Raw genomic sequence first — 16,096 nt, 5'->3', positions numbered from 1 at the left:
AATGGAGGCAGAGGGTTGGTTACAAAAATGGTTTCCTTGGGTTAGCAAGATGATTCAGACATAAAGCCACTTGCCTTGTAAGCCTGGCATGATGGGAAGAAGTCTACAAATGGAGGAAGGAATGCACCCAGCGATGTGGGATCATGGAGCTTCCAGGAAGTATACAAAAATCCTGACAAGACCGAAATGTTCAGAATATTTAGAAGGAAGGAAAATGCACAAAAGCTGAGATTGGTGCTGAAGGAAAGCATCCATGCAGCCCCAAACTCCATTTTACAGTATGGTCCTCTCTGCTCCTATGGCCTCTGACAATCTGAGTTTGACCCTGGAATCGACATAAAGGTAGAAGAGAACTGGCTGCCCTCTGACCTCCACATCCAAATACACACAAGCCCACCCCCACATGTACACGGGAATCCAACACCTCTGACTTCTGTAGGTATCTGCTCTCCTCTCTCTCTCTCTCATACACACACACACACACACACACACACACACACACACACTTAAAAATTAAAATTAAAAACATGGTGGTACATGTCTTTAATCCCAGTACTTGGGAGGCAGAGGCCTGCAGATCTCTGAGTTTGAGGCCAGCCTGGTCTACAGGACAACCAGGGCTACACAGAGAAACCCTGTCTCAAAAAAAAAAAAAAAAAAAAAAAAAAAAAATCCTGGAGAAGCTGTCTGGGATCTGAGTCAGAACAGACAGGATTTAGAAAAGTAAGATAATAAAAAACATTTAACACCATGATGGTTTACAACATAAATAGCCAAAGTTAAACCTGATTGGGTCCCTCAGATGAGGTTACTTGGACTCTTCTGTATTAGGCATTAACCTTTAGATCAGGAATCATCTAGAAGGTTCTCAAAGAGACGCTGGGATAGCCATTACCTGGAGCCATGGGATATGGCTGTATGCTACAGAATTAAAACTAACTCGATGCATTCAATTAACCTATACAGTTACCCTGCTGATTGTTCACTGAATAATCTTAGATACAGGCACAAAATGGCCTTATTCTTTTGTCATTTGTTGAGGCCATGGGGATCTCCTGAGAATGTGAGCTTCAGAACTAAACGTTGTCCTCTGTCTATGCTGCATGCTTGGGAACAGTAGCAATATCAGGAAGATTAGAGGAGACTCAGTAAATGTGCATTAAATGGACAGACTGGGGGCCTAATATAAAAACTGGATTCTGTCACCCTCTTCAAAATATTTCTTTTTACCTCTCTTTATTTGTTATGTGTGTGTTTGCACACGTTCATGTGCCATGGCACACATGGGAGACAGAGGGTTCTCTCTTTCCACCATGTCAATTCTGGGGACCCAACTCAGATCATCAGATTTGGTGGCAAGTGCCTTTACCCACTGAGCCATCTGGACAGCCTCTGTTCAAAATATTCCATGCCTCTCTTTTGCCCAGAGTACGATTCTCCTTACTGTGATAGCCACCTACCTCCCCATGGAGCTCCTACCTCTTCTTCAAAGGTGGGGTCAGATTTTGCCTACTTCCATACTTTCTTGCAGCAGAATTACGATAATATTTGTCCTCACTGGAGTGAGAGCTCCTCAGATATGGATTTCCGTATCCCTAGTCCACAGCCTAGCGTGCTGTAGGTACTGATACAGAATGCAAATATGAGTGGCATTCTTGGCACCGAGACTTAGATTTAAAAAGGCAGTAAAAAGTTTGGAGAAAAAGAAATGAGTATTTTAGGGCTGGGAGTGAAGCTCAATGGATGAGTACTTGTCTGGATTTAGTCTCCATCACTAAAAAACAAGGACAAAGGGCAGGAGAGCAAAAAAGTGCACACAAATGAGTAATCTGACTGGAACATTAGGGGGAAAGCAAGAGACAAGACTTAATGGTGTCTTGGGTGAGGTTTTGCAGACCTGGAAGTGGGAAAAAGAAAATGGTCATACTTTGGCAGGCAATGGGGGAGCCATCAGAGTCTTTCTCATATATATGTATATATTCAAACATTCATGCTCAAAATTGCCTCCTACTTAACCGTGAGACCCTTCCTACCCCTACCCAGCCCTAGGCTCCCCCAGTGTCTTTACCTGCCCCTTTAACGGAGACCTCACTGAGGCAGGATTTATACACGAGTTTCTTGTCTCCTCAGCCCAACTGCATGGGGGCCCCAGCTGCCTTCTTTCCTCTTCTCTGCCGAGGCTGGGAAGCAGGCCAGGCCTAGCAGAGACTGGCGGGCAGAAGCCGGGTGGTGCCACGGAGAACCTATACAGTGCCAGGTGGTGCCTTGGGCTCCAAGCTGAGCTGGTGATCCCGATAACCTTCTGCCTGTGACCACACCTGCCTCTTACCCCAACCCTGCCTCTTACCCGACCTGTGTCCAGGCTTTGGTATCGGGCAGGGGGCACGGGGCCAGGCAAACCTGTGGGACTTTGGCTCCATCTCTACAAAAGGGCATTCTGTGAGTCAGCCTGCTCCCCTCAAGGCTTGCTCCTCCCCCCACCCAGCTCCTATTTCCGATGCACGTACAGCCCGTACACCACACCGTGTCCTGGGACACCCCAGTCAGTCGCATGGCTTCCCTGGGCCCCGGCCCCCGGCCCTCTTTGTTGATCCCAGCCCCTACTGCGCCGCTGTTCTTTCTGCTGCTCCTGGTATCTGCTCATCCCCAGGGCCTGTCCGGAATGCAGGGGGAGCCCTCCTTGGGAGAGAGTTCATCTGGAGAGGATGATCTGGGCGTGGAGGATCTGCCCAGTAAAGAAGATGCACCTGGGGAGGCGGGTCAGTCTGGTAGGGAGGATCCACCTGAAGTTAACGCCAAAGCCAAAAAGGAGGATCCCCCGAAGTTAGAGGATCTACCCACTGTTGAGGCTCCCGAGGACAGTCAAAGTCCCCACGGGGACGGAAAAGGTAAGTAAGCGTCATCAGCTTCCAAAGTGAGGTTCAGGTAGTTTTCCACCTCCCTCACCACACCCCAACCCTAGCAGAGATGCAGGAGGGAAACTGTACTCTAACAGGTAGCCCTTCTCCCTACAGGGGAGAGTAGTTGGGAGAGATAAAAGAAGAAAGGGAGAAGTTGAAGAAGACATAGAATCGAGGAATGGATAGAGAGGCAGAAAAGTGTAGAGAGAGAAAGAGTGTGATAAGAGAAGGGGGTCTCAGAGGACGTATAGAGAGCAGACTGATGTCACAATTTGCAGTGCAGAAGCAATCGGCAGGCGGAGGAACTTTGGCTCGCTTTTGGGGCAGGAGGGGAGTAAGGGGTGAGGTGGGATATTGGGGGCAGGAGGGGAGTAAGGGGTGAGGTGGGGTATTATTACTTATCGGATCAGTTGGCCTTGAACTATTTCCTGCTGTCTACCTGTCTCTGAGCTCTGGGATTTCAGGTGTGTACCAGCACACTTGGCTCTGGGTTAGGAACTTGGAAAAGCTAGAGACTGGGAAGAGAGACCAGTGGGTGAGTAAAGGAAAAAGAAGGTTGATCTACTGATTTGGATCTCACACTGAAGCCACTCCACAGACCCTAGCATTTGCAAACTGTCTTCCCCCAGCAGGTTTGCTGACCACTCCCCCAGTGGCCGAGTCACAGTTGGTAGTAGGCCACCGTGCTTTGCACCTAGCCTGGACGCTCTTGTAAGACAACCCGGTCTGTGAGGCCCCGTCAGGGCTGGAGGGAATCTTTTTCTTTGTAGGCACTGGGAAGTGACTGGGCTGTAAGAGCGGGCTTATTAATTCTTCTCATTTATGCAGGGGGTGACCACAGTCCTTGGAGCTATAGAGGTAAGACACCGCCTCCCACACAGACCTACTCTGGGAGTCCAGGCTTTTGAACTGCCCCACCACCTCCTCCAATACTAGCTCTCATCTGGACCCACGTCTCTGCCCCTCCCCTTACTCCTGCCTCCACGCTTCCTGACTCCTCCCCTTCACTTACCCTAACGGTTCTTGTCCTACTCATCAGACTTCTTGCACCTTTTTCTCACATGCCAGGAACCCTACTCTGGCCCGAGGTGTCCCCAGCTTGTGCCGGCCGATTTCAGTCCCCTGTAGATATCCGCCCGGAGCTCACCTCATTCTGCCGCGCCCTGCAACCCCTGGAACTACTGGGCTATGAGCTTCAGCCTCTCCCGGAACTGAGCCTGAGCAACAATGGCCATACGGGTGAGGTGTCTGGGGCGGAGCCTACGGAGGGGAGCGGCAATTAAACTGTGCTTGGGGGTTGTGCTGGTGCTCCTGGGTGGCTAGACATCACTCCCTTGCCACTCCCCACACAGTACAGTTGACTCTGCCACCGGGGCTGAAGATGGCTCTGGGACCTGGGCAGGAGTACCGGGCCCTGCAGTTGCATTTACACTGGGGAACTTCAGATCACCCGGGCTCAGAGCACACTGTCAATGGCCACCGGTTCCCTGCTGAGGTGGGCATTAGGCTGTCCCAAGAGGAACAAAGAGGGTGTGATCAAAGCTCTGGCCTGAACCTGACCCTTACACCCTCTCTTAGATCCATGTGGTTCACCTCAGTACTGCTTTCTCAGAACTTCATGAAGCCTTGGGTCGCCCAGGAGGCTTGGCCGTTTTGGCTGCCTTTCTGCAGGTACCACACTTGACACTCATATCCCATGGGTTCAGTGCATCTTGCTAGCAGAGACCCCGTTGTTCCAGCACTCTCAAGCTGGTCAATTAGCTGTCAGTTCCATTCATGCTTTTGCTCATTCATTCAGCAGCAGCATGGAAACGGGAAGCAGACTACAAGACGGCTTCCTTTAAGGAACCCACAAACAGAGACTGACAGTCAGAAATGAAGAACACTAAAAATAATGGTCACAGAGGAGGTGAAACTTAAATCCTTCACTGGTGGGAAACAAGGAGGAATGTTGCACAGGGAGAGAAAGAATATGGACCATTCAGGGAATGCCACATGCAACAATGGGCCTGAGGAAGAGTCATTTCTCGGCTACTTCTGTGACCCATCATTTCCCCACCATGAAATGCAGTGTTTATTCAGTGACCTCTTTGTACCCCTAATGATCAAGAGTGCACACACCATGGTAGGAGGAAGCCAGGAAGTGAGGAGATGAGATGCCTGTAAGACTCACTAGTGAAGTTCATGGCACCAAGTGCCTCATCATGTAGATGCAGGTTACACTCCAAGAGTCCAACTCATGAATTATTAAAGTGAACACAGAGGTAACACAAGCACAGAACATTGTGGATTTCTTCAGGAGACCCGAGAGTATACCAGGAAATAATGGGGGAAACTGTGAAAGTTAGCAGGGCCCAGATCACTGAGGGACCGAGTAGCCTAGTAAATTTTCTCCTCCTTCTTCAGTTTGCCACTGAAATCCAGTGCACCACGCTAATTCGTTTGCAAAGCAAGAGCAATAGAATTTGAATAATAAGATTTTATATTCCCCCAGCAATCTTAGAAGTGAGGAATGGAGAAAGACATGGGAAAAATATCCCATGTTCAGGCCTCCAACTATGGTCCTAGAAAGAGGTATCAATCTACCTTGCATTGTATCCCCTGCCCACCCCTGCAGGAGAGTCCAGAAGAGAACAGTGCCTATGAACAGTTGCTGTCACATTTGGAAGAAATCGCAGAGGAAGGTCAGTTTGTGGCTTGCCCTAGGGACTGTACACCTGAGAATGGAGATATGGAAGGGGTTGAGGGTGAATTGGCTCTGAGATTGGTAATAACTGTGGAAGTGATGAGCAACCAATGGGAGTAGGGAAGCTACTGTCCACAGGTTTGACAATTAGAAGTCAAAACTAAACAGAAAATAATATTCGACAAAAAAGCAAAGTTGAGACTGTGCATGGCAGCATGTGCCTTTAGTTCAAAGCCAACCTGGTCTACATGAGTTCTGGGTAGTCAGGGCTACATAGTAAGACCTTGTCTCATAAATGAACAAACAAAAAAAAAGCAAAGAAGAGAGAGAAAAATGTTTAAAACATAGGGTTGAATGTAGAAAGCTAAACTGATTTTGGGAACTGTCTACCATTTATAATCATCAAATATTTTATATTTATAAATGCTTTAGAGCCGGGCATGATAGATAGTGCATGATGGTAATTCCAGTGCTTGGGAGATTGGCTACAGGCCAAGTTGGAAGCCAGCCTAGGCTACATGAGACCATATCTCCAAAAAGGCTAGGGACATAGATTGGCGGCAGAGCAAGGGTGAGGCCCTAAATCCAGCACTGAAAAACCACTTTAGCTGAAAAGCTAGTTCCCTTCTCAGCGACTAAGTTATTTTAAATCTCAGTTTACTAGACTTTTAGGTTTTTGATAAACTGAAACTCAAGGAGAGTTTTTTTTTGGGGGGGGAGGGGAGTTGTTGTTGGATTTTTTGTTTTGTTTTTGACACAGGGTTTCTCGATTTAGCTTTGGAACCTGTCCTGGAACTCACTCTGTAGACCAGGCTGGCCTTGATCTCACAGAGATTCACCTGCCTCTGCCTCCCAAGTGCTGGAATTAAAGGTGTAGGCTACCACCGTCAGCTTTGTGTGTGCTTATTATAGTTACGAATATTAAAAGTATTTACAAGTTATTCTATGTGTACGTGTGCATGTGGGGATGTGCTCACTAGATAGCATGCAGGGCCTCCACCTCAGAGCTACATCCCAGCTCCATCTTCTTTTATTCCAATCTGGGATTAAGTCAGCAGTCCTGCTTGATATGGTAGTGTACTCAGAAGGCGTCAAAGGAGGGCTTATGACCTCACTGTTCTTGGAACTGGAGAGGTGGCTCAGCAGTGCAAGGCCTCCTCTAATTGCCCAAACCCTTTACTTCCTTTTGGATTACGCACACATAGTGAGGAGCAGTGAAACTCTGAGCTCCCAGGAGATGCGATCTAGGTGAGACCTCAACACAGACCCTACCCACAGGCACAAAGATTGAGATCCCAGGTCTGGATGTATCTGCACTGCTGCCCTCCGACCTCAGCCGTTACTACCGATACGAAGGGTCTCTAACAACACCTCCCTGCAGCCAGGGCGTCATCTGGACTGTGTTCAACCAGACGGTGAAGCTGAGTGCTAAGCAGGTGAGAGTGGGGTGTGGTATTGACACAGGCTGTTGGAAAATGGGAATGTAGCAGAGATGAGGCGTGGTCAAGGGACCATGGAGTGAAGGGCCATAGGGAGTTGAGGACCCCTTGCTTCTTTTTGTCTTGTACTATCTACTGACCCTCCTTCCCCCAGCTCCATACTCTCTCTGTTTCCCTGTGGGGACCTCATGATTCTCGGCTACAACTGAATTTTCGAGCCACACAACCTTTGAATGGACGAATGATTGAGGCTTCTTTCCCTGCCAGAGTGGACAGCAGCCCTGAACCAGGTGCACAGTTGTCTGATAGTCCATGTTGTCATATCCCCTGGCCACAGGCCCCTCTTCTCCCTATGTCTTCATTTGTGCCACAGCCTGTCACAGGTACTCACGAGCCTTGGCTCTAATGTCTCCTTTTTTCCCTTCAGTCCACATGAATTCCTGTCTTGCTGCTGGTGAGTTGGGGTCCCCTTTGTTCCTGATGCTGGGGGAAACCCGTTAGTATCATTCAGCCCTGAAGCTAGTACTTTCCCTTTCTGCATTCCTAACCAATATGATACGTCAGGTGGGGAACCCCCCCATCCCTCTGGTTTAGTTTATCAGAAAGGGGCTCCAGAAATCTTGTGATGCCTGTCCCCCAACACTCCTTTCACCTAGCTGCTAGAGGGAAAACGGTGCTGTCTTATCCCAGATCTCCACCTCCATCCTCCAGATGGCCTGTTCTGGAGACTGAATCCCTGGGGGCTGCCTGAGCACTCACTCCCGGGAAAGGGTCAGGAGTATAGGAAGTCAGCTTGGAGGGAAACACCTGGCACTCCCTGAGGCAGCCCCTCTTGTTCCCCAGGTGACATCCTAGCCTTGGTGTTTGGCATTCTCTTTGCTGCCACCAGCGTGGCCTTCCTCATTCAGCTGAAGAGGCAGCACAGGTATCTATGGCCCTCCCTTGGCACAGCTTTTTTTGTATAACCCAGAATTCCAGGACTGCGAATGAGCTCATTCAGGGCTGGTTTTCTGATTCTAGTTCCCTGTTCTATAGGCACAGAAGTGAGACCAAAGATGGAGTTAGCTACAGCCCAGCAGAAATGACAGAAACTGGAGCCTAATAAGGAGAAGCCAGCTGGAGGATTCTGGAAACCTCATCCTGTTCTGCCCATTATACAGTTTCTTTTTAACCACTAAGGAATCCTTTTAACTTTTCTTCTTTTCCTTAAAGTACTGTAATAGGATCTTATAGTGAAAAGGCAAAATTGGACTCAATTATTGCCCTCCCACACACTTTTTTCAGGGACAAGATTTCTCTATGTAGCCCTGGCTGTCCTAGAACTTGCTATGTAGACCACGATGGCTCGAACAGGGATCTGAATGCCTCTGTCTCCCAAGTGCTGGGATTAAAGGCATCCACCACCACCTAGCAATTCTTGCTTTACTGTACAGTCAAATTATTTACCACTGAGCTATACACCCCTAGGTCTTACTATGTAGCCAGGGCTAGCCTTGAACTGAGTGTGTATGGTAATGGAGTTTGAACCCGGGATCTTGTTCTGACTGGGCAAGTGTTCTACCAATGACCAAGCTTATAGCCCCTTCCCTTGAACTCTCTAGCCTCCTGTCTCAGTCTCTTGAATGCTGGAATTACAGGCATGCATCATCATGCCTGGCTCATCCGGATTATTTTTAAAATAAATATTTCTAATAAAACACATATAAAATAAATATTTTTTTTCTTTTTGGTTTTTCAAGACAGGGTTTCTCTGTGTAGGTTTTGGAGCCTATCCTGGCACTTGCTCTGTAGACCAGACTGGCCTCAAAGTCAGAGATCCGCCTGCCTCTGCCTCCTGAGTGCTGGGATTAAAGGCATGTGCGGCCACCGCCCAACTAAAATAAATATTTCTAAAGAAACATGTATTGCCTTTGTCCTTGAATCAGAAGGATGTTCTGTTAATCTCCTATGGCTACTGGGTAAAAAAAAAACAACAATTCCCACAAGCTCAGAGTGTTAACCCTTACAGCTCCTGAGGCAAGGATGTCCAAGATGGCCTTTATGTGCTAGTCCAGGTGTGAGTGGACTGTACTCTTCCTGAATTGCTCAAGTAGAACACGCCCATTTGCAGACTTTAGACGCACCTGCATTCCTTGTTCACTGCCCTTTCCCGGAATTACTCCAACTCCTTGCTTCCATTCTGCCTTTCACCTTGTTCCTACCCCCACAATTTTTTCTTTTCTCTTTTCCCTTCTGGACCAAGTCTTACTCTGTAGCCCAGACTGAATCAAGACTCAAGTCCTTGCCTCAGTCTCTCGAGTGCTGGGACTACAGGCCTGCACCATCATGCTTGGCTTTCCCTAACCCTCTGAGGACCTTGTGATGGACTGGGCCTGACCCCATTAACCCCCTCCCATTAACCCGTGATAACCATCTCCATCTCAGATTCTTTGCTCAGCCACACAATGTCTCTTTCTGGCTAACATGGCATTTCCCAGGGTTAGAATATGGACCTTGTTGGGGTGAGAGCACAGAGCAGTTTGAGTCAGGAGGTTGCCTTGGCCACACCCTCTAAACTTTAGTTCACAGGCAGTGAGCCTTTCGGGCTTCTACCCTGGTGGAGGAATATCTGGCCCAGTGACTGTTAAAACAGAGTTGTATCATGGATGGTGGTTCCGCCCTCTGAGAACTAGAGGCCAGGATAGTTTCCTAATAGTTTCCTAGGAACCGCTTCTCACAGTTGTTTGCTGAGTCCAGTATCCACACCTCAGAGGTCCCATTAAAAAGGGGATGCTGCTGTCCTCCCAGGACTACTGTCAACCAAAAAAAGGCTTAAAGGGCCCTGATGTGCCAGGAACATCAGTTTATTGGCCTGAGGAGGCAACTATATAGTCTGGTAGGCAGCACAGCCAGCCCTTACAAGTTGTTGAGTTCCAGAAGGGTCTGGTCCAAGGTCTGGTGAATCTCCACGTTCTCTTCCTTGGCACTAGCCAAAGTCTCTGTGAGGGGAAGCAACAGGTGAGGTGGGGGAGGGGAAATGGGAGGGAGGAACACGAGGGAGGGAACCAAGGGCAGGGAAAGGGGACAACACATACACAAAACATGTTAGGAGACACTTTATAGACCTAGGGCCTATGATGGGGGTGAATAGGTAGACAGACCAGACGCAAATATCTCTCCAGGCCTTGGCTGGGGTAGTGTCAGTGGGATGGGGAGGCCTGTATCATAAATGGGGTTGCCTTCCTTTAGAAGGTTTAGGAGAGTTGAAAACAAAAGGGAAGACAAAGGTTCAGCCAGGAAAGGGAGGGTCAGACAGACAGAATTGAGCTAGAAAACAGACCTGCAGCTGCTGTGAAAGCCCCTCTTGCTGAGATCCAATACTTTTCCGACCTTCACGCCAAACCTTTTCTGACTTCCAGTCCCACCCCTGTGCCTTACCACCCCATTTCCCTTCCGGCCATTCCTTCAGATTCTGGGATCCCGATTAAGTGCTCCAAGGTCAGTGATGGGCTGCAGAGGGGAAGGGAGGCTGTGCTTGATGGGCCCACATATAGTCACATGCATTGATTATCAGAAAGTGACAAGCTGGGAGTACCATGCAGAAGGATGTGTGTGGGCCACAGTGTTCTGTGGGAGGGCTGAGTGTCACAAGATTGAGGGTATTGGTAAAAGCCAGAGTCTCAGGAGTAAACCAGTGCTATGATAGTGATAAAGAGCTCTCTGGGAGCAGGAAAACAGCATGGAGACCAAGTTCAGAGTTTATTAAGTAGTAGAGGAGATGGGAGGTCAGTGGACAGTGGACAGATAGCAGGATAAAGCCAGTGCCAGAGTGGATGGCAGGAGTGATAGGCGTGCTCCCCTCAGCTGCCCTCGGCCTGACTATACAATGTTGCCAATTTGTGCTCCTCTTGGCTGTGCCCCCTCCCCAGAGACTGGAAAGAGAAAAGAGACGGGGGCCTGCAACGGCCGCAGTGGTTTGGACTCAGAGGGAGGTGATGTCATTGAGTGCGTTGTCCAGCTCCTCGCTGATGGCCTTGTACTTCATCTTCTGAGCATAGACTTCATCTGGGGAGTCCGAAGAAGGGAGGGGGAGGGAGCATGGGGAAGGAGATGGAGGGAGGGAGAAGGAGGTGGAGGAGAAGGAGATGATGAAATGGAAAAAAAGACTCAGAAAGATGGACAGAAGAGAGAGGAGAGAGGATAAACAGGCCAGACGGCAGTCAGGGTTTCCTCTCCCCCTTTCTCTCCTGGACTCCTCTCTGTCCTCTACACCCCAACTTGTCACTCCCCCCTGCAGCATCTCCCAGAAGCTTGTGGGTAGTGCTCTGAGCAGGCAGGCATGCATGCTTAAGAGGGAGAGGAAGGGTGCTGCTGGAAAGTCTAAAGTCCTAAAGTTGGAGATAAAATTCCTGCTTGCCTGAGGAGACTGAAAACAGGAGACATAGGGATTAATGAAAGTAAAGGGTTATCAGAGAGAGGTGACCTTGTGGATAATAGCAATAACCACAGACCAGCAAATACCTGGATTTCTGGTTTTGCCAAGTATAGCTCAATGTAGTATCTTCTATTAACAGTATTATATAAATCCTGATATTTAATCTAATAGTGGCTGGGATACAGCTCAGTGGCAAAGAACTTGACTAGTGTGTATGAGGCCCTAGGTTTAATCCCTAGCACTGAATAATAATAATAATAATAATAATAATAATAATAATAATGATATAACAATAAAAAAATAGCTCTGTATTCAGTAAAGAAGTCTCAGGGCTGCAGGCAATTCTGTGGTAGAACACTGGTCTAAAGCATTCAAGGCTGTGGGTTCCATCCCCAGCACAAGGGGGTGTGGAGTATCTCTGAAATATGACCATTGTATTGTGTGTCATTAGAGATGGCATTTACTACATTAGTGTTAGGCAAGACCAGCAGCATCAGCATTAAGGAGCTGGTGGTCCAAGCCTGTAATCTCAGCATTGTGGAGCCAGATTCCACGAGATCACCATAGATGAGGCCAGAGTAAGATCCCATCCAGTGAAAACAATCACTTGGAATAGAGTCTAGAATCCATTTGTTTTTCTTTTTTCTTCCTTTTTCCCTTTAAATCAAGGCCTTCCATGTGATCTACCAATTAAAAAAATTGTGTGGTTATGTAATGATGTGTGAGTATTTGCAGGTGTCTGTATGTTACGATGTCTGTGTGGAGGTCAGAGGTCAACTTTGATGTTGGTCCTCAACTTCTGCCTTGTTTGAGACACAGTCTTAGGATCATCATTTCAAATGACAGGCCAGTTGAACTTCTAGCCATTCTCCTGTCTCTGTGCCCCTACTTCCTATCCTGTAGAGTTAGTAGAGCTGGACTACAGACATGGCTACTGTGTCTGGCTTTTACACACGTTCTGGGTATCAGAGTTCATGTCCTCACATTGTGGGACACTGCTTTACCCACAGAGCCACCTTCCAAGCCCAGGAATATGCTGGCTTTTTTTAGATTAAAAAAAATGTGCCAGAAGGCAGTAGCACATACCTTTAATCCTAGCACTCAGGAGGCAGAGGCAAGGGGATTTCTGTGAGTTCAAGGACAGCCTGGTCTACAGAATTCCAGAACTGCCAGGGCTACACAGAGAAACCCTGTCTCAAAAAAAAAAAAAAAAAAAAAAAAAAAACAACCCCCAAAAAAACCAAAACAAAAAAACCCTCAAATGTATGAGTGTTTTGCCTGCATGTCTGTGTACTATGTGCATGTATAGTGCTAACAGAGGCTGGAAGAGGGTGTCAGATGCCCTGGATTTGGAGTTACTAAAGCTTGTGGGTTACCATGTAGATGCTGGGACTCAAGCCCGGGTCCTCTGGAAGAACAGCCAATGATCTTAACTGGGGAGCCAGCTCTCTAGCCCCCAGCAATCGGTTTTAATTCTCATTCATTTTAAACTCAGAGAAGCACTACAGTGGCATAATTCCTTGGATTGTGGATGACATGGTCCACCAGAGTCTGCAGAGCCCTGGGTAATCCAACTCATTTAACAAATACATTTAACAAATACAAATACATGAGATAAGGGCCAGGCTGACCAGGATGGGTGTAGAAGAGTATTCCTTTTACCTTCCAGGTCATCAATGGTTTTCTCCAACTTTGCCACAGATCTTTCAGCAAACTCTGCTCGGGTCTCAGCCTAGAATAAAGAAGGGATAGGAGACATGGCCAAGAAAGAGGCCTTCCCAAAGAGTCTCCCTGCAGTCACCCTTTTTTTCTTGTCTCAAACCCTCGGTTTCCTGCCAGCGGCCATCTTACCTCCTTCAGCTTCTCCTCCAGAAGTTTGATCTCCTCTTCATACTTGTCCTCTTTGGTGGAATACTTTAAGAGACATACACATGCCGTCAGCAAACTGCTCTTTGATCCCGAATCGTTTGGCTCTCCGTTGAACCCCGCAGGTTCCAGCTGACCTTGGTTAAGCACCTAGCCCTCCCTACCTAAGCCGTCTTCTCCACCCCACCAAGCCCATCCTCACTGCCCCTCTGGCCCCTCTACCTTGTCCGCTTGGGCTTCCAGGGATTTCAGGTTGTTGGTAACAATTTTCAGCTCCTCCTCTAGGTCCCCACATTTACTGCAGGGGTGTGTGGCAGGATGGAGCGTGAAGGCACAGTGGGGTGAGACAGTGGGGGTGGCACAGTGAGGGAGGGGTGGAGGAGAAAAGAGAAGAGCAAAGTGGTGAGAGTGACAGCAGGCTGAGTTTGGAAGCTGCAGCTCCACCCCCAACCCCATCCCCGAGTTCCCACTGCAGAAGAGAGACAGTAGCCTGAGATGCTGAGCTGAGGAGAGATATGAGGTGAGAAAAGGTGTCATTGCCTAGAAAGGCCCAGAGAGGTTACTACCTCCTCCTCGGAGGCTATCAGCGACTTGAGGGCCTGGTCCATGGTTCGGAGCTCCTCCTCCAGCTGCCTGGCTCGGCTGGGGGCAGCAGGCATAGATCAGAGGCCTGTCCCTGTGGCCTCTGGCCTGGGGAACTTCCTGACCACTGTGCACAGGGCCCCACAGCTGAGCCCTCAGCTGTTCTACTGCTCCCTTGGCAGCCCCAGGGTATCCTCACCTCTCAGCCACCTCAGCCCTCTCTTCTGAGCGCTCCAGCTCTCCTTCCAGGATCACCAGCTTCCTGGCCACCTGAGGGGAGGTGGGAGAGAGAGAAGTAGGTCAGTGGTGACACACTGGGACTTTGGGGTCTGTGGGTGAACGTGAAGTGGGCCGAGGCCATCACCTCCTCGTATTTGCGGTCTGAGTCCTCGGCGATATGCTTGGCCTCCTTCAGCTGCATCTCCTGCAGCTCCATCTTTTCCTCATCCTTCATGGCCCGGTTTTCAATGACCTTCATTCCTCTGAGAAGCAGCGAGAGAAGTGCATGTGGGGTCAGGACCAGCAGAGACAGGCGCCTCCCTCTGCTGCCCCGACCTCCCTCCCTCCAGGGCCCGATTCCCCACCTCTCGCTCTCATCAGCCGCTTTCTCAGCCTCCTCCAGCTTTTGCAGGGCTGTAGCCAGGCGCTCCTGCGCCCTATCCAACTCCTCCTCTACCAGCTGAATTCGGCGGTTCAGGGAGGCCACATCTGCCTCAGCCTGTGGGTCAGAGGGCAGAGGTAAAGGCTTTGTATGCCTTGGAGAGGATCAGCTAAGCTCCAGGGACGACAGCACAATTCTTCTCCAGAATCTTAGCTTTCTGGTTTCTGTGTGTTCAAAGTATTTTCCCCCATCTAAGCCTCTGCTAGGTGACAACCTGCATTCCCCCACAAGCTCCATTCTCCGGGGGTGCTGCCTCTACTGGCACTATGCATGGATAGCGATTAGGTGACTGGTTCCTGTGACCCCCTTGAAACCACTCCAAATGTTGACACCTAAGTCTGAGGCAGCTCTGATTCCTGCAGAGCAGAGCCTGGCTCAGGTAAGGGGGAGCTGGGAAGAATCAGTACAACCAGATTTTGCCGCTGCTTTTTAGCAGCCAATCACAGAATCAAGTTCTGTGATATCACCAGCTGCCAGGCAGACAAGCCAGGCCTGTTAGGATCTGTGACAGTAGCAAGGGGCTGCCTGCCAAGGTGACAGTGCGGGTAGGGGAGGGAATGCAAGCGATGCTACTCAGACTCTGAATATGGAAGCAAACCCTTAGAGATTTTGGAGAAGGTCCATGGAAACCCAGGCTATCCTGAGAACAGAGAGGTAGGTGGGGCAAGACGGCCTGTAAAGGAGATGACAACAGCAGTGTGGTTGTTAAGGGCACTGGCTCAGAGTCAGACTGTGTGTCGTCTCAGCTACTCCACACTTATTAGATGACCTTGGGCAGCACATTTGGCCTCTCTAAGCCTCAGTTTCCTCCTTCATAAATCGGAGCTAACAATCACAGCTCCTTTGGACGCCTCTGAGATAATGCACTAGACCAGGCGGGAAGGAAGCTCATGAAACTAAACAGGTTTTCAGTCCTATGCTACATTCACTGAACTGGTCCTCCAAGGGGCCTGGGACTCCTGTGCCTTAAAAAAAAAAGTATTTATTTTTATTTCATTTGTATTAGTGTTTTTGCCCACATGTATGTGCGCTGCAAGTGTGCCTAGAGCCCATATGGTTGCGAGCCACAGGGAACTGAACCCAGGTATTCTGAAAGAGCAGCAACTGCTCTTAACCACTGAACTATCTCTCCAGCTCCTCCCACCTTTTTTTTTTTTTTTTTAAGTTCCCAGTTAGTTCTAATGATAAGCCACCTATGGGAAATAGTGACATACTCTGCAGATAATGTTCTGAAAACATTGCCTGCTCTAAGTCCTCCCTTCATAAATGTTGGATAGCCCCACCGCATTTTCCAAGACAAAAGCAGAGCCCCCTGCTGAGATTTAAGACCAAAAAGAAGAAAGGAGTTGAGGAGTAGAGGGGAGGGAGGGGGCGGAGGGAAAGGGCTGGTAAGGCTGGCACAGAGGGCAGGCCCTGGGCAACACTGCAGGGCAAGAGAAACATCACCATATATAGAAAGTGGTTTATAGCTTGTCCTCCAGGTGCCTTCCATACCTGGAGTTAGGCCACCTAGAACAAGAGTCCATCATGGGCACAGGGCCCAATGAC

At 48.9% G+C, this 16,096-nt stretch overlaps 2 protein-coding genes and 1 long non-coding RNA gene across 6 annotated transcripts in view; 1 reads left to right on the top strand and 2 right to left on the bottom strand.

Annotated features, from left to right (window-relative positions):
- Positions 1-648: 648 nt before the first annotated feature.
- On the bottom strand, positions 649-4,042 carry LOC118238323. The gene is made up of 3 exons (XR_004768275.1): positions 3,913-4,042; positions 2,069-3,415; positions 649-1,897 (listed from the first exon to the last, which is right to left on the bottom strand). It is a non-coding gene; the product is annotated as an uncharacterized LOC118238323 (long non-coding RNA).
- Ca9 (carbonic anhydrase 9) lies at positions 2,464-8,435 on the top strand. The gene is made up of 11 exons (XM_027403242.2): positions 2,464-2,888; positions 3,729-3,758; positions 3,969-4,139; positions 4,253-4,395; positions 4,479-4,571; positions 5,518-5,584; positions 6,865-7,022; positions 7,180-7,315; positions 7,453-7,479; positions 7,869-7,950; positions 8,061-8,435. Exons 1-11 carry the CDS (start codon positions 2,498-2,500, stop codon positions 8,125-8,127), a joined length of 1,365 nt encoding a protein of 454 aa, XP_027259043.1. The 5' UTR covers positions 2,464-2,497; the 3' UTR covers positions 8,128-8,435.
- A 1,417-nt stretch (positions 8,436-9,852) lies between these two features.
- Tpm2 (tropomyosin 2) overlaps positions 9,853-16,096 on the bottom strand; it is an 8,516-nt gene continuing 2,272 nt past the window's right edge. Inside the window, exons 3-9 of one of the 4 annotated variants that reach the window (XM_027403240.2) lie at positions 14,472-14,605; positions 14,252-14,369; positions 14,087-14,157; positions 13,528-13,603; positions 13,291-13,353; positions 13,102-13,171; positions 9,853-10,003 (exon numbers count right to left, since the gene is read on the bottom strand). In XM_027403240.2, coding sequence (XP_027259041.1) covers positions 9,921-10,003; positions 13,102-13,171; positions 13,291-13,353; positions 13,528-13,603; positions 14,087-14,157; positions 14,252-14,369; positions 14,472-14,605 — 615 coding nt within the window. In that variant the 3' untranslated portion in view covers positions 9,853-9,920. Of the gene's footprint in view, positions 10,004-10,750; positions 11,070-13,101; positions 13,172-13,290; positions 13,354-13,527; positions 13,604-13,871; positions 13,948-14,086; positions 14,158-14,251; positions 14,370-14,471; positions 14,606-16,096 lie in introns of those variants that run through there. The other 3 variants (XM_027403238.2, XM_027403241.2, XM_027403239.2) reach the window with 3 other exon arrangements.

This window comes from Cricetulus griseus, chromosome 2, assembly GCF_003668045.3.
Source record: "Cricetulus griseus strain 17A/GY chromosome 2, alternate assembly CriGri-PICRH-1.0, whole genome shotgun sequence".
Lineage (NCBI taxonomy): Eukaryota > Metazoa > Chordata > Mammalia > Rodentia > Cricetidae > Cricetulus > Cricetulus griseus.
Note: the sequence above shows the minus strand (reverse complement) of the source record. Positions and strands in the feature narration are given on the sequence as shown.

What these genes read in the sequence shown, in the direction of transcription:
- Ca9 (XM_027403242.2), top strand. Translation starts at nt 2,498, where the DNA reads ATGCACGTACAGCCCGTACACCACACCGTGTCCTGGGACACCCCAGTC. An exon ending in TCCCCACGGGGACGGAAAAG is followed by an intron (nt 2,889 to 3,728) that starts GTAAGTAAGCGT and finishes TCATTTATGCAG; the next exon opens with GGGGTGACCACAGTCCTTGG. An exon ending in GGAAGAAATCGCAGAGGAAG is followed by an intron (nt 5,585 to 6,864) that starts GTCAGTTTGTGG and finishes CCCTACCCACAG; the next exon opens with GCACAAAGATTGAGATCCCA.